Here is a 24,943-nt window from a genome sequence, read left to right as displayed (position 1 = left end):
AAATCAGCATATATTTCAAACATAACACAGAATTATGGGTTATGCCTTAATGTAAAAAAATGAATACTTATTTGTACTTGTAACCCACTTTTGTTCCTCAACCCCATTAAATTAATCATTTAAAAACTTTAAGAATCTCTTCAACGTTTGAAAATTTATCATTCAAAATAAAATAAAAATATTCAAATTTTTCCATTATTCATATTACAACTTTTTTCAATTAAATATTTCATTCGTCTGTGAAGAAAGCCAGAGATTTGATCAAATTTTGATAAAATATGATTTTTGTCATTTTCTGATGAAAGTTAACATCAATAACATTGAATTATTTATCTCAGTTTTCGTTTTCTCTATTGCATGACAAGTCTGGCAAAAACTTTTACTAATTTCTTAAAAAATTTTACATTTAATCTTTTACATTTTTATTTTTATATTCTTTATATAGGCTTCTCCTGTATCTTTTACATGTAGCAGATATTTGGCGTGTTTTCTTAATTTTGCGATGCCAGATTTCCTTCCCAGGATTATCTTTTTACTTTCATCTCTATTGAGATATAATAATCTATATTAGATTCCTCAACTATACTCACTCACAGTATATATATCGGACCAAAGGGACACTTAGAGTATCTATCTAGAATTAAATACAGTACCAAGAGATAAATTAAAATAATATGTTGTTTAAATTTTCTCCCAAGTTTTGCTACACCTAGACTTTCTACTCTTAGGTTTCCTACTCCTAGGCTTCTTACTTCTAGGTTTCCTACTCCTAGACTGTCTACTCTTAGGTTTCCTACTCCTAGGTTTCCTACTCCTAGGTTTCCTGCTCCTAGGTTTCCTACTTCTAGGTTTCCTACTTCTAGGTTTCCTACTCCTAGGTTTCCTACTCCTAGGTTTCCTACTCATAGGTTTTCTTTTCCTAGGTTTCCAACTCCTAGACTTCTTACTCCTAGGTTTCTTACTTCTAGGTTTCCTACTCTTAGGTTTCCTACTCATAGGTTTCCTACTCCTAGGTTTCCTACTCCTAGGTTTCCAACTCCTAGACTTCCTACTCCTAGGCTTCCTACTTCTAGGTTTCCTACTCCTAGGTTTCCTACTCCTAGGCTTCCTACTCCTAGGCTTCTCAGTCCAAGGTTTCCTACTCCTAGGTTTCCTACTCTTAGGTTGACTAGGGATTGTTTATTACGGATTGGGGACGTATTGTTGTCATAATATTCAATGAATAATATTCATATTCATTCTCATTGTATTCTTGCATTCTAGTAATTTATCATATTCTTATGTTTCTGCAGTTTCCTCAAACATTTTCCGTTTTAAGGGGACTTTTTTCGTGTTTTCAAGTGACCCTCTATATAAAGAGGTGCATGCTGCATGCTTTATTTATAACGGTATCCTTTAAACCTTTATCTGTTCAATTATGTGGAAAATACCGTCTTTTTTCTAGTTTAGAACACGTTAGGGTTTCCACGAAATGGCTAAATCTTTTGCGCATGAAACGCAATGAGTTTTGCGCGGTTTTGCGCTATTTATTTTGCGCAATTTGCGCAAAACCGGAAATATTTTTTGCGAAAGTTGCGCATGAAACGAAATTTTAGTTTTGCGCAATTATTTTTGCGCAATTTGCGCAAAACCGCAAGTTTTACGCAATATGTAACTTTTTAGGCACATTGTCAAAAATTGATATTCTAAGCTTAGAATTAAACAACTGAAGATTTATTCCATATACAAAAAAAAATATTAACATACGAGTATGATAACGATTATACTACACTCAATTGGTTACTTCCAGTTACAAAAAGTTTAAATTATAAGGGACCAAAATTAATAAAATAGAAATTAGAGAGTGTGAAACTTGGCAATATTTTAATCCTATTAAATAATTTCAAGTGACCCGGCCTTAAAAGCTTTGCTTAATCTGCAAGTATGAATTGTATTCTTAAATTTCTTTAATCAAATTTCTGAAATCTTTTTAATCTCGTATAAAATAATGCAAGAAAGTAACCAATGCCTGAAGAATCCACTTTTAGGAAATATGCATGTCCAAAACTAAAATTGTCGAGAAAATTGTGAGATTTTAACTCTTCTTAACAGTCATTGGTCAATTATGTAAAAGTGACCAATAGGAAGACATTCCAAAACAAGATTTTTCCAGAATTGAATTCTAAGAAACACACACCGTCACCAACCGTTTGATTTTTACGAAATTGCGGAATTGCAGATTTGCGCAAAACTCTTGTTGCGGAATTGCGCAAAATTTGAGTTTCGCAAAAGCGGAATAGGGCAATTTTGCGCGAAATGACTTTTGCGAATGATTGCGCAAATTGTTGTTTTTTCGCGCAAAATTGATGCGCAAAGAAAGAAAAATATTGCGTTTCGTTCCGCAAAAATTGCGCAAAAGTTTTGCGAATGGAAACCCTAGAACACATGTTTATTTTGACAATTTTTACCATTGTTCTTAAAGGGAGGAGGATGGATGCATTCTCATGCATTCTTGATGGTACTGTTGTGAATCCATCATGCCAATTTTTAATTTCAAAAGAGTTTGGATCAGCTAGAGATGGACATTTCCAAGAAATAAAAACGTTGGTTGTCCTTTCATATGGAAGAAACTCGGAGTAAAGAATTTCCAATTAGGAAACTTAAGAAGAAAATATATTTCCTAGGAATTAAAGAAAGATATTCAACAATTTCTTAGCAAAGGCTAAATATATTTGTAGCAAAATTAAACTTTTTGAAAAAGTTCTGAAAACTTGATGCTTTTTAAAAATAAAAGTTCCTAATAATCATAGAATCTATTTTACGACCGCACATCAATAATAAATTTATATTTTGTCCCATAGATTAAGAACAATATAGATAAAACACTAGATGTCGTCTTTTTAAGGTTTAAGGGTTTTTCGTTCACAATAACCCTAGAGAAGACTCCCAAAGAAGTTTCGCACAGGCAGCATTAAATTACAAGACAGAGAGAGAACATGCCCGTAACTCATTTGGTAATCTGGCTCCGGGTTATTGTGAACGAAAAAAACCAACATTTTTAGTGTTCTATCTGTATTGTTATTAATCTATGCTGTGCCCAATCAAAATTTTGTTTGACCACTTACATGTATTAAAAACGAATAGATTAACAGATTTGATACCTAATTTGTAATGATTTAGAATACATATACAGTATAAAGCATATCAAGCAAGTTTGAAAATAGGTCTAATTTGCATAATACTAAATAATCTGTATTTTCGATCATTACTAACCTATGAACATAGATCAATAATTCTTTTAAGCTTTTTACCATAGAAAGACAATACAGGAAGACAATAAATGTCGTCTTTTCAAGATTTAGGGGTTTTCATCACAATAGCCGTGAGACGGAGGCCCAACGGAGTTCCGCCGTCCGCGCAGGCAGCGTTGAATTATTAGATAGAGAGAGAGCATGATAAATTCTGAGGGCCTCTGCCTCAGGTTTATTGTGAACGAAAAACCCCTCAATCTTGAAAAGACGACATCTAGTGTTCTATCTGAATTGTTATTAATCTCTACCATGAACCTCTGGAGCGAGATCCCTCAAATTTTGATTGGGGAACTCAGTAGAATCACTGGACTTTTCTCAGCGTGATTTAAAAAAACATAAATTTGTACGAAGGGGCAATATACAAAACATCCCCCACCCAATCCATCCCCCCCCCCTTACCGAATATTGTTGTAATTGGGTCCATATTGTGTTCTGTTAATAAACTTGGTCTTGCTTATAATAAATCCTAAGTAATTGAACACACGGATTAAGCAAACATTAATTGAAGGGGAAATCAAAACAAAGACATGCATTGGAGCCTATAAAACCTGTGGAATAGACAGACGACATTTAATTAATGTCATTTGATGAATTATGTGGCAAATAGTCTTACCAGCAACTTGAAAATTAACTTATGTTGTTAAATGGGTCTGTTTTTAAGTAATGCACAATTTCATTTTCATTCAAATCAGAACTTGAGTCTAAAAGCCGTCTTTCTATTTCACATTTTTATGGTTCTTACTGTACGATATAAGATTAGTGTTGTATATTTTTTGTTTTGTTTTTAACCATTTCAATTTTAAATACAAAATGAATTTTTTAAACTTCGCGCCAATCTTTTCTATTTCAACTCTTAATTGTGGCTCCATCCGTGAGCGTCTTCTCTTTGTACAATATAAAAAAATTTAGGTTCATAATATTCTTTACAAACGTCCACTTTTTGAAATTCTAAGCCTCCTTAAACCTTTCCTGGTGTCATGTGAGGCCCCACACAAAATTTAGGCCCGATCGGTTCAGCCGTTTTGACGTTTATCGGTTACAAACAAACAAACAGACACCAAAACACCCAGACAGACAAGCAAAATATATATATTTAATTCAGCTATTCAAAATTTTACCCGATGAGGAAATGGAAGAGAAATCCAACCAAAAGACGATCGTTTTAAAACGATAATTTTTCGGGTCGTTTTTGCCAATATCCTCTCTCATGGTGCTGAAAATATGTGTTAGGAAAGCAAATGTTTAGAATAAACGATTTTGAAGTTTGAAAAAAAGCCTTAAAAAAACGAACCAAGATATTGTCCATTACTCCGCCTGATGATGATAATACTGCAAAGATGTTATGTTGATTGATATGATTGATATATCGATCTTTATGACTGATATTGCTAACGATCCCCTAGGGAGTCATCATTATTGTTTTTGAAGAAAGTACAATCAATTTATAATGTCGAGTTTCCTTTTTATATCTTTTTTCTTAAATTTTAACATCTTCTTTTGACTGATCAAAAATACGATATTCTTTCTTTTTCAGGCTAAAATTTATTATCTTTGGTTATGGTTTCTCTTCAAAGAAATTTACAGATTTATGGTGCATGCAGAGACAAAAAACAGAAAATTGTCAAAATAAAGTACTTTTTAAAACAGAAAAACGAAGATATCTTTCTCATTGTTACAAAAATAAAAATTTAAAGGATACCGTAGTTAATAGGACACAGCAATCTAAAAATGGACCGTGACTCCCAATTATAACCATATAAATATTGAATTGTTTACAAATAATAAATTTACGTACAAGAGAATTTCTCATATTATAATGCATTTTTAACTTTATACAATCTACAAGTAGCTTGACGTAGTGTGTATAGTGATGTATATGTATATAGTTGTAAATGTGTGTGTATGCCACGTTGTAATTAAATAATAAATACGTTTCCTCCATTATTGGTTTATTAAGCATTGCTTCAATTATAAGACCAATAATTGCTGGAGAATTATATATATGGGTGTTTAATTTACACTGGATACTAGAGATAGTGTTTAATTTACACTGGATACTAGGGATAGTGTTTAATTTACATTTGATACTAGAGATAGTGTTTAATTTACACTGGATACTAGAGATAGTGTTTAATTTACACTGGATACTAGAGATAGTGTTTAATTTACACTGGATACTAGGGATAGTGTTTAATTTACACTGGATAATAGGGATAGTGTTTAATTTAGGGATAGTGTTTAATTTACACTGGATACTAGGGATAGTGTTTAATTTACACTTGATACTAGAGATAGTGTTTAATCTACACTGGATACTATAGGGATGGGGTTTAATTTACACTGGATACTAGAGAGGGGGTTTAATTTAAACTGGATACTTAAAAAAATTTATTGTTTTAAAACTAACCGAAAAAAAACTATGACTAGCTCTGCTTGTGTTTAAAACATGTAGAAGAAGGACCAGTATTTTATGAATAAAATTATATGTGAAAAATTGGACAAACTAATGTTACCATTTAAAAGTGGTATGAAATAAAGGAAATCTAAAGCCTGAAAACTGATGACAGTAAATCTACAGAGTATAGGAAAAAATGTATTAACAAGTAAAAAATGAACAAATAAAATGATACTAATGAATCATGGAAAGCAGGCGCGGAGCTCTCTGGCAGACTCTCCGCCTTTCATTGGCCTTGTACGACGAGTTGATCATCCGTCGTCTGGCCCTTGGTCATCACTAAAGCTATGCAGGTAAACTGCCACTACAGTTTCTTCAGATCCTCAGCTGTTTCTCAGGACTTATGCCGTCCGTCATAACACCATGGGGAGTTGGAGTTGGATTTTCTCAAGCGTACAAAACATGATCTTTAGTTCATTTCCAACGGCCAGATATTTTGAATAAAAGGCGGTTTTTTATCTGCCCTACTGCTAATATAGACTACAGGGTATTTACCCGTAAGCTGTAAGCTCTTCATGCTTACATCCTCTAACATGATCTTGAAACCAACCAAGCTTGCTAAATTCATTCCGAGATCTCACATAATCCTTGCTCGTGAACTGGACTCCAACATTAGGAAAACCTCTCCTGTGTGCGGCGGAGTTTTGGCGGTATGGTTCAATTCTGTCAGACCTCAACGACGCATTGGTTTTCATTCTGGTTGTATATGGCACAACCAGATTCAAAACCATATATATAACTAAATAACCAGATTCAAAACCAGATTCAAAACCATATAATACAACTAAATAATGATTCTCTCGAACCTTAAGCGATTTTAAAATCATTTTATAATTTTATCTTGCATGGTGGATGTCCATCCCTAGTAACTTAAACCATTCAATCTAAAAGTTTTCACTAAGGTTAAATACTGTATATCCCCCATCTCTAAAAGTATTTATTATTAAAAGACAGTGAACGTGCTGTCAAATGCCTTAGAACTGCACTTTTCCTTCCTTATATAAGAATTTTAACCACCGCTCTTTATGTAAGGATTACCCTTAAAAGATGAAACAGAGATATTAGATAGATTAACACCTATAATATGCGATATTTTCCACAGCATGTTCTATTGTGTACAAGTACTGTACACGACCCATCAAGACATCTGTATTCAAGAATATAAAACGATCCCTTAAATAGGAAATGCAAAATCTTTAAAAATAGACAATTTTCAAACGTTATGTTTTATGCTTAAAATTGGAGTATTTCTTTAAAAGTTGTAAAACTTAACCCCTGACTGCAACAAATGGCCGTGAGATGTCAGTCAAAAAACATTACATGAAACCGTAGCATGGCGTGCCGGGACACTATAGGCCTACTCAGCCTATCCAGGTAGAGTGCATGAGCAGTCTGTGTAGTCTGTGGGATGAAACTATGAAACTTCAGAGACGATTGTACGAATTTTTTTTTGTCCATTTTCTTGTTTCAGGGTTCCTTAATTGTATTAGGATTTAGGAATGATTTGGACGGCGGAAATGCAGTGTATACTGTCTAGGCGTGTTTAGCTAGTGATAAAATGGATTAACGTCAATTGCAGAATAAAATTTAGAATAAATAATGATGGCACTTAGTTGATATCTGCTCATTTAAGCCAAGCTTTGTCTCGTTTTCATTGTTAACTTTGTTTAACTAGAATTAGATTAAGCCTACTGGGAATCAAATGTTTGAATTCACACAAAAACAGTTTTGTTTTATTTAGAAAATTATAATTGTTTGGTTTCAGCGACTGTATAGACGTAATTCAAAGGGATCGTTTCTTTGCAGAGTTTCATGAACGATTTAAGCCTGAAACCTCATGGAACTTCTGTGGGACACTGTGGGATTATTGATCAATAACGTCAATTTTTTTACATTTTCAATCACAAAATAAAATCATTTCATCATTAATTTTAGTTTTTTAATTTTCTTTTTTTAGATTTGACATTTTAGTTTATCAAATAAGAATTTGATTTCAATAAAATAACTTAAAGGTCTTTTTTAAAAATTACAAATACTTTTAGAAAAAAAATTCACCTAATCAAAAATGTTTGATGTCAATTGGCCTAAAAAATAAAGATACATTAAAACATGTTTTGCTTTGAAATAAAGATACCCCTGTTTAATTTACANGACACCAAACCAAAAAAATTTCACCCCATTTTCTTTGTTCTCCGGTAACGGAGTCTAAACACTTTTATTATTGTGAACAAAATATTTTCATATAAAGAATTAGTGAATTTCGTTAACAATTATTTGTCATTCTTTTCAGAAATTTTAACTATTAATTACTACTTAACCGGGAGATTATGGGAGGATAATTAAATTGAGGGGAAAACCACTTAGCCGAGGGCCTCCAAGACCTTTTTGGGGTTCTAAACCTCACGAGCGTAGCGAGGGAGGTTTAGAACCCCAAAATTGAGAATCTTGCTGCTATTCGACAACAACCCCATACTAGACTTTGTCATCTAACAGAGTTCATAATTTTAGATAATTAAAGTCTACATCGGGTTGAAAAAGAGTTTATGGTAAAACCAATGTTTATTTAAGTAAAAAATTCACCGCAACAACTTTTCTAATTCCTCGCCCTGATAATATATAACGCTGCAATTAATATAGATGCCCCATAGTAAATCTAGATATATGTGCTCAATAGTAAATACGTAAATCATGTATTGCGATTAACCCAATCTAGATACAAAGATATTTATAACTCCGTCATACCCATATTGTGATTGCTTAACTACGTTATATACAACAGGGCATAACTTGTAATTACGCTGTTAAAACCTAACTCTAATCTAACATGAAGAAATATACTCAGTTGATAGCTGTGAGTGAGTAATTTGGTTATCATTGAAACATACAAGCTCATGCTCATTGGTTTGGCATTGATCAATTAACAGCTAATGTCCGTGTTGACATCAATAGGTGACGAGATTGCGCCCACTGATTTGGCGTTGATAGAATGTGAGCTAATGTCTGGTTGACATCAATAGCTCATGAGATTGTATCTGGGTTTAGCCAAGTGAAACTGAATTGTACCTGGATAGATACGTGTTCGAAAACCCTTCATGGAGTAGGGCATTTACTACAACCCCATTTTAAAATCTTGTATCTTTTTAAACTTGCTATAAAAAGTGTTTTTAAAAAATACCCCTCCAACCAACCAACCACCCAACCAACAGTATTTATATATGCAGTATCAGTTGGGGCTAAGAAGCTTTAAGTTCATTAGAAATTATTGACTGCTGCAATATAGGTTAATACTAGAAAATATAGGGTTTGAAAGAGAAAGTGTAAACCAAAAATTCTTAGTTTTATCATCAAAATCTTTTCTAAATTATAATTATCAAAGCTTTTGTATTTTTGTATGGACAATCTGGGAGATTATAAAGATTTTGCGCGTTTACTCAGCAATTATACACTAAAAACGTCTTGTTGGTTTCAAATTATACACTAAAAACGTCTTATTGGTATCAAATTAACCGTAAAAACGTCTTATTGGTATCAAATTATACACCGTAAAAACGTCTTATTGGTATCAAATTATACACCGTAAAAACGTCTTATTGGTATCAAATTATACACCGTAAAAACGTCTTATTGGTATCAAATTATACACCGTAAAAACGTCTTATTGGTATCAAATTATGCACCGTAAAAACGTCTTGTTGGTTTCAAATTATACACCGTAAAAACATCCTATTGATATCAAATTATTCCTAAAAATGTCCTCCATAATACTGCATCTCTCAGCGCAACTACCATGTCTAACTGTCACTCCCTTTAAGATGTGGATAATATGACTAAGCAAAGAACTATCCAAATCAAAAATGAAATATATTTCAGGGCTAGTAAAGACTATGGCTGGAAAACATACGATGGGGAAAAATCCCTGATATAGAGAGTAAATGTGTTTGACAAGTGCAGTGTATGAGTTTATTTGTGTGAATTGTAGCAAATATATTTGGATTTATATATTTCAAGTCTTGAATGAATTATTGGCACCAGACCAGGCACCAGACCAGGCACCAGACCAAACGTTTCTGGAGCGTGTTTTTATTTTGTATTTAAAACTTTTTGTTTGAAATGAAGGACCTTAAAATATTATTTTCAAAATCGAAAAAGTTAGTTTTGTTCCAATTTGAAATCCTGCATGTTTCAGCTCATATTTTGAAGAAATATTAAAGTGAAAAAAGTTTTGAAATTTTATCAAACTAATTCACTTTCATACGCCTGGGTGAAAAATCAAATCTGGCGGAGTTATTAGATAGCAAAGTCGGACTAGTAACCCTGCATTCAACGAACTTCTGTATTAAATTAAGAGTGAAGAGATGAAGTACAAGTGCAAAACACTTTATTAGGTACAGCTATTTTATCATCAAGTAACTACCACAACTTTTTTTGTCTATGGGCGTCTTGTATTATATTATCTTTGTTGTCTGTAGATGTCTTGTATTGTATAATCTTTGTTTTCTGTGGACGTCTTGTATTGTATTATCTTTGTTTTTGATGGGCGTCTTGTATTGTATTATCTTTGTTGTTTGTGGATGTGTTGTATTGTATTATCTTTGTTGTTTGTGAACGTCTTGTATTGCATTATCTTTGTTGTTAATGAGCGTCTTTTGTATTGTACTATCTTTGTTGTTTGTGGACGTCTTGTATTGTATTATCTTTGTTGTTAATAAATTAGAGTTTAGATTGTCTTAGAGACAAGGACATTGGTTTGGACAGAGAAATTGAGACAATTTTCATTTTACAGTTTTAGAAGATACACCAATATAAGTAACATTGGTATCAATAAATATATAAAGTTGTAATCTCTTTTTGTCTGTTTGTTTGTCCGATCATAACTCAGGAACCCCTAGACCGATTTGTATCAAAATTAGATTGGGACCTCGGGAGACCCACGGAAATGAGTGGGTCCACTTTTAACGGAAAAAATAGTTACAAATCATAATCAACGACATGGCGCGGGTAAATGGAGGAACTAACTATGATTGGGCAATACTGGGTTTCTAAGCTAGTATATTATGTAAACATTAACATAATAATGTTTATTATTTTTCTTTCTCAGAAGTCAGAACTTTTGTATACTCCATTCGTGCAGATCTACTGATTAATTTGGTTTCTTGATCTTTTCAATATCTCCTCCATCACTACTTGACAGAGATAACTTTAATCAGAATATAATTCAGGGATTAAATTTAAAAGTGAAAACGTCTGATATCAAGATTAAGTTTTGAAGATAATATAATCCACACAAAGTTTCTATCTAAGATTTTTTAAACAGTTTTAATACAAATAAACTCGATATAAACCATAAAGATATAAAAAATTTACGTACATTCTAACCTTAACTGAAAACCTAAGACCAAAAGGATTTGAAAAAAAACTTCATTGCTGACAAAAGGTAAAGAAGTTTCTTTTCTTAAAATAATTAAATATAATTTTCTTTTGTAGAATTTGATTTAAAGTACAATATTACTTTTTAAATTAAGTTTACTTTAAAAATACCAATGTAAAATATCATTTTCCCGCTTTCTCATAAAATTTGAAACCAATTTTTTAATCTTCACATAAATACCACTCAAAACTTTGCAGCCTACAAGTTTCAGGTTTAGAAATCTTAATTCCATGATTATAATTACAAATGAAATACAAATGATTAAAGATAATTTACAATATTAATTTTCAAAATCTTCAATTGATAAAGACAATGTTGAATGATTTAATAAATTCTAACTGTGAAAGAAAAATAAAAAGAAAAAGTTTACTAGTAGTTAGAACATCAACTTGTTAAACATAGTAACCCTCACTCTTGTATGCTGAGTCCATTATAGCACCTGATCCAATCAGGGTTCAGTCATGTGTTTGTTGTCTATTCTGAACCAATAAAAATATAGTATGGCGGTAACATCTATCTTTCTATATATCTCATTATCCAATTAGAGTTATGAATCCTTCAATCGGCGCTAAACAGTAAATGGAAATGTATAATTTTACTGAAACTATAGTGCCCTTCATTAAATTAAACCTTTGTCTGTGTAAAACGATGTAGGTATTCGTATTTTTCTACCTAATAATTGATTTTTTTCTATTGCAGTTCTATTCAAAAGTGAATTGCACATTTATGCAGTGGCAGCAGAAAGAATGTTTACCGTCTAACCGTCGCACTATAGTTTCAGTAGTTACTGTTGTAGCGCCGATATAAGGATTTATCTCTTATTGGATAATGAGCTAGATAGAAGAATGACGTTACCGCCATGCAATTCTTATTGGCTCAGAATGGACACAAAACACATGGCTGAACCCTGATCGGATCAGGCACTAATGAACTCGGCATACAGGAGTGACGTCGGCTTATTATTCAATAGTTTTAAAGGTAAAACTTTAATTACTCGAGAAAAAAATTTAATTTCAATTTAGAGTTTTTAATTGATAGAAAACTTAATTTAAATTAGTATCTTTAAAATCAGAATTAAACTAGTTTTGCAATGAATATTGGGATTACAAGAATTTCATGAAAACCAACCGAAACTATTTGAAACTCTCCTCGAGTTAGAATTATCTTTTGAGAAATTTTCTCCGCTGCAATAATCAAAATTTTAAATGTAATGCTCAAATATCAAAATCAAAACCGTTCCGGCTAAGAAATTGAATTTTCAATGATTTAGAAAAAATGCTCACTAACTAAATAATATATATTTAATTATAAATTCAGAATAAATTTAGAAATTAAGAAAATGAATATTAATATGCAAAAACCTTTTCTTGAAATTCATGTAATTATTTATTAAATATTTTGTACTGTTTAATTATGCTGACTATCTTATTTATTTATTGCAAATAGCGGTTTCAGTTCATGCAAAAGATATTTATACAACAATTGCACATTCTCTAGTTTATAAGTAACCCCATAAAATTAAACTAAATGATATTTTTCAAAATGGATCAGAATGAAAAATTTCAACACTTTGTTTCCTTAATAAAAAGAAGGGCGAAAAGGTTAAGTTTGCAGAGGCCAAATTTAAAGAATTTGAACCGCGTCTAGACCCGGTTCAAATGTGGGACGCAGTATAAAAATGGTTGGTTCCACTTTCAATTATATTAAGTGTTACGAGATTTGAGCCGGCGCTCAATGGAAACCGGTTCAGCGACGCGGTTCAAATTCTTTAAACTCAGCTTTCATTAATTATTTTAACATATGATATAAAATCTCAACCAAATAATCCCATTTCTCCAACATAAATGGTGTAGGACCAATAGTCTTCCCTCATCATTTATAAAGGAACTGAGTTTTTGTCACAAACTCTACTTTTTTAATCTCTATATCTTTGCTACCCAATGTCGTAGAACTTTGATATTTCAAAATATAAATTCTGTTAGACCAAATAATCTAAGTTTGAAATATCAAAGGTTTACATCATAAGATTGTACAGATATAGAGATTAGACAATTTGAGTTTGTGACAAAAACTCAGTTCCTTTATGTAAACTAATTGAAATTTCCAACTAAAGTTTTTTGCTAAGCGGGTTTTTATCGTCCTTCTTGATTAAGAATTTATAAATAGATTTAGGTTAATGTTGTAGAAATTGGTTTAATTATAAAAAAACATTAATGTTTAATTTAACCACAATTCCCTTATCATTAACTTTGATTTTTAAATATTAAAAATGAAATAATACTAATAAAGTTATAAATTACTGTAGCTTATTCCTATTTAGCTTAACATTTCTAACGTAAAGGAATTCAGTGTTTACCTCAAACACTCAAACTGTTTCATCCCTATATCTTTGCAACCTGAGGTTACGGACTTTTGATATTTCACATTTAGATTATACGATCTAATTCATAGCTTGACACATTTAAATTCTAGGACATTGTGTTGCAAAGATATAGGAATTAAAAATTCAGAGTTTGTGGCAAAGACTCAATTTTTTACTTCATAGAAATCATTTTACAAAAAACTATAAGTCGACTTAATTTTGAATTAGCATGGTCAAGGACTTTTCAAAAAGTAATATTTCAACATTTTTTGGACATTATTTCATGTTATACTAAATATAAAATAAATACACACAAGCAAATGGTTGTAATGAAAACTTGAATAGAATAAAAAATATTTTCCAATTTTTCCAATTCAAAAATAGACAATTCACTTCAACACAGAAATTATCGAATATTATGTATGTCACAAAGACGTTAAAAACTTAGAAATGTCAATTTTATCTTGCATTGAATAAATGTTGATTAAAGTTTATTTTTTCTTTGAAAACCTTTCATTTTTAAAGGAGAAATTTCAAATGGTAATTTTGAGGATTAAACATGTCGAGATACCAACCAATAAGATTGAGGTTATAAACCTGTGAACTAATGAAAGAAAAGTTTCTAGTTTTTGTCTGTTCAAAAGTTACAATCCCCTAATTTCCCTCCTTACTATTATATTTCAGAGAAAACCCTAATTTTCTTTTTCTCATTTTCTTTATTATACTTTATACAAGAAGTTTACTTTATAGTTTATCATTGAATTAATAATCAAGGAGTTTATTATGATTATATACAAGGAAACTTTGCAAAGTACATTTGCATAAATTAATAATTTCTTTTTTACTTTTATTATTCAGAAATTAATTTACATTATTTTTTTTGCCTTTTTGCTTATCAACATTTTTAAACATCATGACGGTTGGATATTTATAAATTACATATTGTAAACTTTTGAATGTACAAAATGAGAAGATTAACAGCTAAACTCTTTGTTTAGCATTAAATTTTTTTTGAGGATTAAGATTTACCGGGAAAATCACTGAAATCATTGAAAATATAATGGGTTGATAAGTACGCGTAAGAAATGTTTTTTTTTGTGGACACAAGTTTACACGAAACACCTATAATATCTATCAATGCATGATTAAATAATTTTTTTAAATTTCTCAATTTTCAAGGGAATATCATGGAAAGAAAAACTTTGTTAAAAAGTGTAATATTTTGTATTTATTAAATTTTTATAAAGATTTTTTCTGACTTGTGTTAGGTTATATAAATGTATATTTTGCTTGGGTGTCAAAACCATAGATAAATAAATAAACATAGATAGCTTATGTACGCAAAATCACCAAGAATTGTACAGTCCGCGAACTCATACTTCTAGGGGTCAAAGTGTACTTCAATGATAAGCGGGGTGGTTTGCTGTTTTTATGTATTTCATAATAGAGTGTAAAATAATCCTCCGGGAATGGAACTATTTAAATAGCAATATTTCACTGAGCAATATATCATATTGACGAGAACTGAAGAAGGACATGAGAAGGACTAAACTAACTTAAATTTCTCTCTACAGAACTCATGTACACCACAAGTACTCAATGACATAAGAACAGCCAATGTTCACAACCGACCTAGTTAATCTATATAAAAGGAATATCTTTAAAACATCTCTGTACATTTATATCTTTCAAGATGAAAAATGTCGTCTTATGCACAATCTTTCTTTATCTATGGTCAAAACGGCTGAACCGATCGGGCCTCAAATTTCGTGTTGGACCTCACATGACCTCAGGTTTATGGATGCTTGTCCAAAAAATGTTTGTCCAAAAGTTTTTGATTTTTGTTAAATTTTGAAAGTGCACGAAAATTTTTTGTAAAATTCGCGAACTTTTTTGTTTTTGTTTTATATTGTACGAAGAGAAGATGCTCACATGCTGGGTAGACCAAATCCAATATTTTTTTCATGTAGCCCTAACAGCCTAGAAACATTGTAACATTAATTTCAATATGATAGGGTAAAAATTAAGCCTCTAAGAGGAAAAAAGTGTCAAATGTTTTTTTTAACACCCTTTAAATTTAGAGGGGACCAGATGTTTTATTAAGTAATCCCAACTATAATTTTAGAGCAAGCTAGGATTAAGGCTGGCATTCAAAAGTAATGAGCTAATTCAGAAAGAATGTAATGGTATTTTTTGACTTAAACTTAAAGTTGCTTAATAAAGTCAAGTACAGTGAGACCCATCAAATTGTGGAAAAGTATCCTTCTGGTAATTTATACTCAAGCAATTACCTAAAATAGTCCAATTAATATAAAACACAACAATTGTGCAGTGTACGCAGACTCATTTTACTTAGTATAACCTGATTTTCAAGCAACAGATTAAGCTATCTTCTTTATCATCATATACACATAAGATTGCTTAAATTGTCTTCTTCCCATTTTATAATGTTATGGGCCCTACTGTCATATTGGAACTATAATTCACTGTTTAGCCACAAACTCTGATTATATAATCCTATATCTTTACATCCCAATGACATAGATCTTTGATATTTCAAACTCAAATCTGTTGAATAAAAAGTCTGAATTTTAAATATCAAAAGTTTAATCTATCAGGTGGAAGAGATATACAGGGATTTGAAAACTTTAAATTGTTGCAAAAACTCAGTTCCTTTATTACTGAGGAATTTGCGTACTTATACTTAACTAATTGTACAGTTTGCCAAGAAAGCCTATCCTTCCTTTCTTGTCAACCCTCTATTAAAGTGTATATACGCAGGGAGAATGATATTGTGCATGCAATGTGGCACTTATATATTTAAGTTATAAACCAAACCAAACCTAGTCTGAACTCTATAATTTTAACTACAGAATATGAACCCCTACCCCTCCCCCTGCCTAGAAAGATACTACTACTGCTTCCAGGAGTATATCAAACCATAATTAATCTAATGAATTATTTATTTAGTAATCTATTAAATATAATTTGTTCGCTAATTTACTGCATTTAATATCTTTAAAAGCTTTCTCTCGAATATTTAATCATTCCCATCCTTATGCACTTTATAGTTTATATTTCTAAAAAAAAAAAAATCAACTTTTAGTGGTGAGATGAGTTGAATCTTATTAATACGTATAAACAAACGTCTTAATAAGATTCAATTTAAAAACAATTTTAAATTCGCAAAAGATGTAGTTGTTGTCGCAAAGGAACAAGATTCTGACGATGAACAGATAGACAAGGTATAACCCACGAATCAAAATCGATAATGCAGAAAACTCTTTATTTCCTAAAAAAATAACGAAATGAATAATGATAAATAATTATTACAGGGTTTACAAATTTATAATGAAAAGATTCTTACGATCTATTTTCCTATTCGTGGGACTATCTGTCGAAAAGTCCGAAGACGCTTTTTATACATTAAAACTTCTGAAAAGATTGACAATTAAATGTTGATGAAAGTCACTAATTCTTTAAATAGAAATGTTTTTGTTTAACTTTGAAATGGTTCACAATTGATAAACGTTTATACTCCGTTATCAGAGAACAAAGAAGAAAGCGGGCTGGAATTGTTTGGTTTGGTTTCTCGTCTCCGAGAGGAGCATTTAAGTTGAAGACGACATTACATAGAAGGGGGGGGGGTCTTAATGTTAATGGTTGACAGTAGTATTGAATAGTAAAAAACTAAACTTTAACAACATTACACTACTTTTATAATAATCATGCTAAAAATCATGCTAGAAAAAGGATAACAGATTACGGGGATTGATCAACAAGGAACTCAAAATTGTTTGTTTTTTTACACTCTAAATTTAAAATACCAATCCCCAATTATGCTCTAAACAATCCTTTGTAAATTACTTTATACATTAATTAGATTAAATGTAATAAAATATAAAATTTTTATGCTTTTATACTATTTTATGCATCTTTGCTGGCATTTATTTTATAATGAAAAAGTAATTTATAAAATTGTGATTATTTGACCAAAACATGATTGAATTCATGTCCGATTCACTATTCAGTTCGATTTCAACCTTTTCCGATAATGTATCCGGTCAGATTCAACCTTTTCTGATCAAGTATTCGGTCAGATTCAACCTTTTCTGATCAAGTATTCGGTCATATTCAACCTTTTCTGATCAAGTATCCGGTCAAATTTAATCTTTTCTGATCATGTATACGGTCAGATTCAACCTTTTCTGATCAAGTATTTGGTCAAATTCAACCTTTTTCTGATCAAGTATTTGGTCAAATTCAACCTTTTTCTGATCAAGTATCCGGTCAAATTCAACCTTTTTCTGATCAAGTATCCGGTCAAATTCAACCTTTCTGATCAAGTATCCGGTCAAATTCAATCTTTTTTCTGCTAAAGTATCCGGTCAAATTCAACCTTTTTCTGATCAAGTATCCGATCATATTCAACCTTTTTCTGAGCAAGTATCCGATCAAATTCAACCTTTTTCTGATAAAGTATCCGGTCAAATTCAACCTTTCTGATCAAGTATCAGGTCAAATTCAACCTTTTTCTGATCAAGTTTCCGATCAAATTCAACCTTTCTGATCAAGTATCCGATCAGATTCAATCTTTTTTCTGATAAAGTATCCGGTCAAATTCAACCTTTTTCTGATCAAGTATCCGATCAAATTCAACCTTTTCTGATCAAGTATCCGATCATATTCAACCTTTCTGATTAAGTATCCGGTCAAATTTAATCTTTTTTCTAATCAAGTCTCAGGTCAAATTCAACTTTTTTCTGATCAAGTATCCGATCAAATTCAACGTTTCTGATCAAGTATCCGATCAGATTCAATCTTTTCTGATCAAGTATCCGATCATATTCAACCTTTTCTGATCAAGTATCCGGTCAAATTTAATCTTTTTTTCTGATCAAGTATCCGGCCAAATTTAATCTTTTTTCTGATCAAGTATCCGGTCAAATTCAACCTTTTTCTGATCAAGTATTCGGTCATATTCAACCTTTTCTGATCAAGTATCTGGTCAAATTCAACCTTTTTCTGATCAAGTATCCGGTCAAATTCAACCTTTTTCTGATCAAGTATCCGGTCAAATTCAACCTTTTCTGATCAAGTATCCGATCAGATTTAACCTTTTTCTGATCAAGTATCCGGTCAAATTTAATCTTTTTTCTGATCAAGTATCCGATCAAATTCAATCTTTTTTCTGATCAAGTATCCGATCAAATTCAATCTTTTTTCTGATCAAGTATCCGGTCAAATTTAATCTTTTTTCCGATCAAGTATCCGGTCAAATTCAACCTTTCTGATCAAGTATTCGGTCAAATTCAACCTTTTTCTGATCAAGTATCCGATCAAATTCAACCTTTTCTGATCAAGTATCCGGTCAAATTTAATCTTTTTTCTGATCAAGTATCCGGTCAAATTCAACCTTTTTCTGATCAAGTATCCGGTCAAATTTAATCTTTTTTCTGATCAAGTATCCGGTCAAATTCAACCTTTTTCTGATCAAGTATCCGGTCAAATTTAACCTTTTTCTGATCAAGTATCCGGTCAAATTCACACTTGGATCGAGTCACTTTTATTACGTCTACAGTTCCATTCGATAGCACTATCTAATCATTTTATGTTTTTCCTTGAAAAATATTGATCAATTCACATTGAGAACTAAATTTAATGTGTACATTCAAGAACAAGAAATACATAAGCAAAAGTTGGCTTTGTTTGTAGGTTATTTAGCCTTATGTGCAAATAGAATAAGGTTCCAAAAGCACATTTCAGCTTCTCCCTCTGTCACCTTTATACTAGAACTTTTAAAACGTTTGTAAATTATCTAAAAGCCATGATAAACAAATTTAACATTTTGATAAGAATATATCTTTATGGGTTTTCGAATGAGAGGCAAAGATAAAAATAATTTTTCCTGTTGTTAGCCTGAAAAGGCCATAATAGTAGAAAATAGTAAAAACCCAACAGGAACATTTACTAACCGAATTACCAAATCTGTTTATCATGATTGTAAGATAAATTATAGATGTTTTGAAAACTCTATCTCTAAATCTGACCATGGGAGAAACTTAAATGTGCTTTTTGCATATATGTGTCTATACGCACAGAACTACATAACCTGCAAACGAAGCCAATTTTTGCTTTTGTATTGTTCTTCTTGGATGAACACGTTAGATTTAGTTCTCAATGTGAATTAACTAATATTTGGTCAAGGACAAACATAAAATGATCAGATTGTTTGTACAATTTGAAAAATCTAAAAGACCTAATATTTGAGTAGTGATAGGCAATTGTGTGCAGTGTTAAAGTAACTTTGTTGATTACAATCTGGCCGAAGCTGCCAACATTTCGTCTGTTCCTCTTCATCTTCTAGGATTTTTTTATGGTGGAACCATGATCTTGCAAGTTTTTGATTGTAGACAATTTGCAGCCTTCAAGAGGGGGGGGGGGGTCGCGGATTTCGTCAATTCAAAAAAAATTCTAATAAATTATGCATTATCAATCATCATAATGTAAATGTTCAAGTAATATGCATTTGTTATTTTTTTTCTTTATTTCTATTTATTTTCTCAACTTTTTTCCGTAAATCTCAAAATTGCCAATGAACCTTTTATTACACACTAATACAAGCAATGAAAATGTATTGTTATAAAAAGTTTTAGTAAAGTTCATAAAATAGATAAATCATAGAAAATGTCAAAAACAGTATTTAATCTTTTTTCTTGTTACAGACACTGTCATTATTATAATTTATATTGTACATTATTTCAGTTTCTATATAAATAATAGTATAAAAAATAGTATAAAAAATAGTATAAAAAATAATATAAAAATAGTATAAAAAATAGTATAAAAAATGGTATAAAAAATAGTATAAAAAATAGTATAAAAAATAGTATAAAAATTGTTTAAAAAATTGGATAAAAAATAGTATAAAAAATAGTATAAAAATAGTATAAAAAATAGTATAAAAAATAGTATAAAAAATAGTATAAAAAATAGTATAAAAATAGTATAAAAAATAGTATAAAAAATAGTTTTAAAAATAGTAAAAAAAAGTATAAAAAACTTCTAACTTTGCCGAAGAAGAATCGAAGAAAGGTCTACGACATTGAATTATTATTGTTTTTTATTATTATTAATAATTTATAACTTAGATATGCAGAGGTCAAAAAAAGGTATTAATACATATGCATGCATTTTCTTATCTTGAAAACGAAAAAAAAAATTCGCCGGAAAATTAACATTATCTGAGGAGAATCTCGCCTAGGGTATAAAAAGGGTGTGACATTATGATTTTACGAACCTTTAATTTGTTTTAAAATTCTTAATTTTTAATTTTTTGATTTTTCACATTTAGTTAAGAAGTGCTTCACTAAGTACACTCTCGTAACAGAAACTGTAGAGTCGGAATCCGGGGTTGTTTCTCCTATAAGGACGGAGTAAAACTAAACCTCCGAAGTGTATTTAACACCCATGGTTCCAGGGATACCCGGAGCAACCGAGCTCTTACTCCGCAACCCAACCCTTCATCTAATCGGAGTTAAATATTGGTTTAGAAATCTTCGAGAAGACACTTGGATTAGTATTAAACCCCATTAAACTATCTAGCTATAGAGTTTTATTAAATGTATTAATCTAGTGATGCTAATTGTGAGTATTTCCTCCCCCCCCCTCCCCACCTTCTTCAAATTCCAACCTTCTGGATGATCGTCTCTCGACCCTCCTCAGGCCTAGGGGCAATTATTAAAGACATCCATTTATAGCTTGATCGGTCCTGCTACAAATCAATTAAAATATTTAATTGTAATAATTTTTGTAGCAAAAATAAATAATAATAATAATAAAACTATGCAGATTTAGTGAGAGTTTTTAAAACTTGCGAAAAACTCTCAAACATTCACAGAAGTTTTAAGAGTTTTTTAAAAAACAAACTTTGAACAAGTCGGAGTGTTAAATAGGAGAGTTTTGAGACTTGTTGGATTAAAAAGTCTTAAAAAAGCCTCTAAAAGGAACAGTAGGCGTAATTTCAAGCGGTGCCCTTAAACCTTCGTCCTAGTAAAAATGATGAAGATATTATTGTTTTTCTATTAGATAACTGATCATTTTTAATCGTGTTTTCTCTCTAAAAAAGACAGAATCAGAAACGTTATATGAAAAAACAAGTTAAAGAAGTGCTCTGATAAAGGTAATGGGTACCTTTGTGAATCGAATATGTCATTTTGTATTTGGGAGGTGACTATACAGTTCCGTTAAAGTTCCCTTTAAAGAGAAATTTGTTATTACATATTACATATGTACATAAAGCATGTACTTTAGTTAGAAAATTATATTTGTCAGGGTAACCAACAAAGAATGAGAATTCAGAGATGACTGTACGGAATTTATACTGTTTATTTCCTTATATTTGTAATTCCCTGCAACAGTAAACTTTCTTTACAAAATTGAATAAGCCATTACAACTATTAAAACTAGTTTAATGTTAGAATCGCCAAACCTAAAAAGTTTCAAGTCGTCTTTACAGTCTCATCCTTTGCGGGTAACCCTGTAAGTTCTATGCATTGATTTCTTGTGGTGAAGTGAAGACCAGCATTCAAAACATAATAGATTTCTTTTGTTCTGTTATAAATAGGATGAGACATGATATATATTTATAAAAACTTGTTGCAAATAATGTCAACAGCTAAGTTAAACTTATAAGTTTCTAACCCTAAAGATCTCAGGAAATAATACTGCTCAGGTACTGTTCCCTAAAAATACGAACCAGAGGTACCAGTACAAACGTTGGACGCTACAAAGGTTGAACATTAAAAACGTCGGACTTACAAACATCGGACTGGTACAAACGTCGGACCAGTACAAACGTCGGACAGGTACATTTATAAGGAAAAATGTCGGATTTTGGTTAAGTTTTAAAAAAGACCATTGCTGTCAGAAAAAATTAAAAATCTGGCACTTATTGTGAAAAACATCAAAGACAACTGAGTAAAGTGTCAGCCCTTTGAAGGCAGCACTGTAAAAACTACAAACCAAAACAGGAGTTCAGTTCTTGCCACAAACTCTGATGTTTTAATGTTGTAGACCTTTGATATTTCAACCTATTAAATCTATAAGATCAAACAGTTTAAGTTTGAAAATATAAACTGAACCAAAGTTATTGATCATTTTATAGTGGAAGACGACCCCTGGGTTTTCTGAAGAACAGAACGCGGCGGAGAGATTTCAACCAATCACGAGGAACCCAAACAATTCCTTGCTCTAAAAATATAATATACAGATTTTTTAAGTTAGTTAATAAACTTTAAACATTTAAAGTTGTCCTTATAGAGAATAGCTAATTTGATGACCACGAGTTCGATTTCTTCCTATAGTTTGCAAAAAATTTTGCCCTTAGAGACTTTTCCTAGCTACACGCTCAAGCAACAATACCCAAGGACTGTGATAGTGATCTGGCTCCTTATGAGTTTAGTTCTTTGGACCTCCTCAACACAGTTGCCATTAAAGTTCCAACATTTTGGCCAGATTCTGCCATAGCTTGGTTTGTTCAAACCAAGGCTCAGTTTGCACTAAAGGGAGTAACTGTGAGTTCCACGAAGTTCATAAAATCTCCTCCAGCTCATGAACTTTTTGCAATTGATGATCACCAGAGATATGAGGCGATTTGTAGTCTACCCCTCTCCGGAGGCATGAAACTGTCCAAGCTCATGTTCTGGCACCTCTCACAGACTCACTCAAGAGCTACTGGTCTCCACACATGGATGCTGTGTTCCGTCTTGCAAAGGATCTACTCATCAAGGTTATATTTCCTATACTGTGTTCTAAAATTCTGGCTCTTCTTAATAAAAGTGTGTTTATATCTTTATAACTTTATAGCTTTATAAAGACCAGGTTTACTTTTATACTTGGTGTTAAAATAAGTTTCAAAGTTTATTTGTATTGTCTTCTTTTTATAGGATAAGATAAGATAAGATAAATTCTATCGTTAACAATACATATAACAATTATAACATTACAGGTAAAAAATGCGCTATCATATATATGTACAATAGCAATTAGGTGGAGATTTGCTTTCGCTATTAACTACAGTGATAACCAGAAAAGTTAGGAATAGAAAGACGTCTTATAGACTCAAGTTATGACTTTAAATAGTTCAATGAACATAAGACAAATTAAATTAGTCTAGACAGACTCATTTAATTTAATAAGTGATTTAATTATTTACTACAGTGGTAAGCATTTATATCAATACAATGAAGATATGACATGGATACACATAACCATAGAAGTCAAAAGAAGATTTCTGGTAAACTTATAATTTAAAAAAAGCTTGTTAAAAATCAACTCATTAATAAAGAAAGTTATTTTCATTGTATTGATAAAATCGCCTACCACGGTATTTTATATTAGTTTTTGCAAGAAGGTTAATTGCACTTATAAGGAGTAGGATATCATTTCTGACAAACTTTTTTAAATATGCCTACCCAGGCACTTCTTTTTAAATCAAGTGGCAGGTCCATGTTCCATATCTTAAGAAGTGCATATGAGGGAAGATATTCTAATGAGCATGTATTCAGAATGTCAATCTAAATTATGTTTCTAGTCGAAATTTCTTTACGAGTAATTTATGTTTTAGAAAATTAATTTAATTCCTAAGATTTGTATTTAGACTCAAGAGAGTTGGCTGCAGGGTTTACAGTTAAACTCTAGGGTGAGGAGTTAAACTCCAGGGTTTACAGTTAAACTCTAGGGTGAGGAGTTAAACTCCAGCGTTTACAGTTAAACTCCAGGGTTTATAGTTAAACTCTAGGGTGAGGACTGAGGAGTTAAACTCCAGCGTTTACAGTTAAGCTCCAGGGTTTATAGTTAAACTTCAGGGTGCGAATTAAACTCCAGGGTTTACAGTTAAACTCCAGGGTTTATAGTTAAACTCCAGGGTGCGAATTAAACTCCAAGGTGAGGAGTTAAACTCCATAGTTTACGGTTCAACTCCAGGGTTTACAGTTAAACTCCAGGGCAAGGAGTTAAACTCCAGGGTTTACAGTTAAACTCCAGGGCAAGGAGTTAAACTCCAGGGTTTACAGTTAAACTCCAGGGCAAGGAGTTAAACTCCAGGGTTTACAGTTATACTTCAGGGTTTACAGTTAAACTCCAGGGCAAGGAGTTAAACTCCAGGGTTTACAGTTAAACTCCAGGGCAAGGAGTTAAACTCCAGGGTTTACAGTTATACTTCAGGGTTTTCAGTTAAACTTCAGGGATAGGAGTTAAACTCTAGGGTGAGGAGTTAAACACCAGGGTGAGGAGTTAAACTCCAGGGTGAGGAGTTAAACTCCAGGGTGAGGAGTTAAACTCCAGGGTTTACAATTAAACTCCAGTGTTTACAGTTAAACTCAAGGGTGAGAAGCCAAACTCCAGGT

The 24,943-nt window shown here is 31.5% G+C and overlaps 1 protein-coding gene across 1 annotated transcript; it reads right to left on the bottom strand.

Annotated features, from left to right (window-relative positions):
• Positions 1 to 681: 681 nt before the first annotated feature.
• Positions 682 to 6,440, bottom strand: LOC111710044 (salivary glue protein Sgs-3-like). Its single transcript, XM_023484056.1, has 2 exons — positions 6,241 to 6,440; positions 682 to 1,168 (listed from the first exon to the last, which is right to left on the bottom strand). The coding sequence occupies exons 1-2, from the start codon at positions 6,438 to 6,440 to the stop codon at positions 682 to 684; spliced, it is 687 nt and encodes a 228-aa protein (XP_023339824.1).
• Between the last annotated feature and the right edge of the window lie 18,503 nt (positions 6,441 to 24,943).

This window comes from Eurytemora carolleeae, unplaced genomic scaffold (genome assembly GCF_000591075.1).
Source record: "Eurytemora carolleeae unplaced genomic scaffold, Eaff_2.0 scaffold423, whole genome shotgun sequence".
Classification (NCBI taxonomy): Eukaryota; Metazoa; Arthropoda; class Copepoda; order Calanoida; family Temoridae; genus Eurytemora; species Eurytemora carolleeae.
The sequence above is the reverse complement of the archived record's forward strand: the minus strand, read 5'-3'. Positions and strand labels throughout refer to the sequence as shown.

Bases quoted from the DNA above. Each gene is read 5' to 3' on its own strand.
- LOC111710044 (XM_023484056.1), bottom strand. From the start codon at position 6,440: ATGAAAACCAATGCGTCGTTGAGGTCTGACAGAATTGAACCATACCGC. The intron at 1,169-6,240 runs GTAAATACCCTG...AACAATCCCTAG, and splicing joins GAAGAGCTTACAGCTTACGG to TCAACCTAAGAGTAGGAAAC.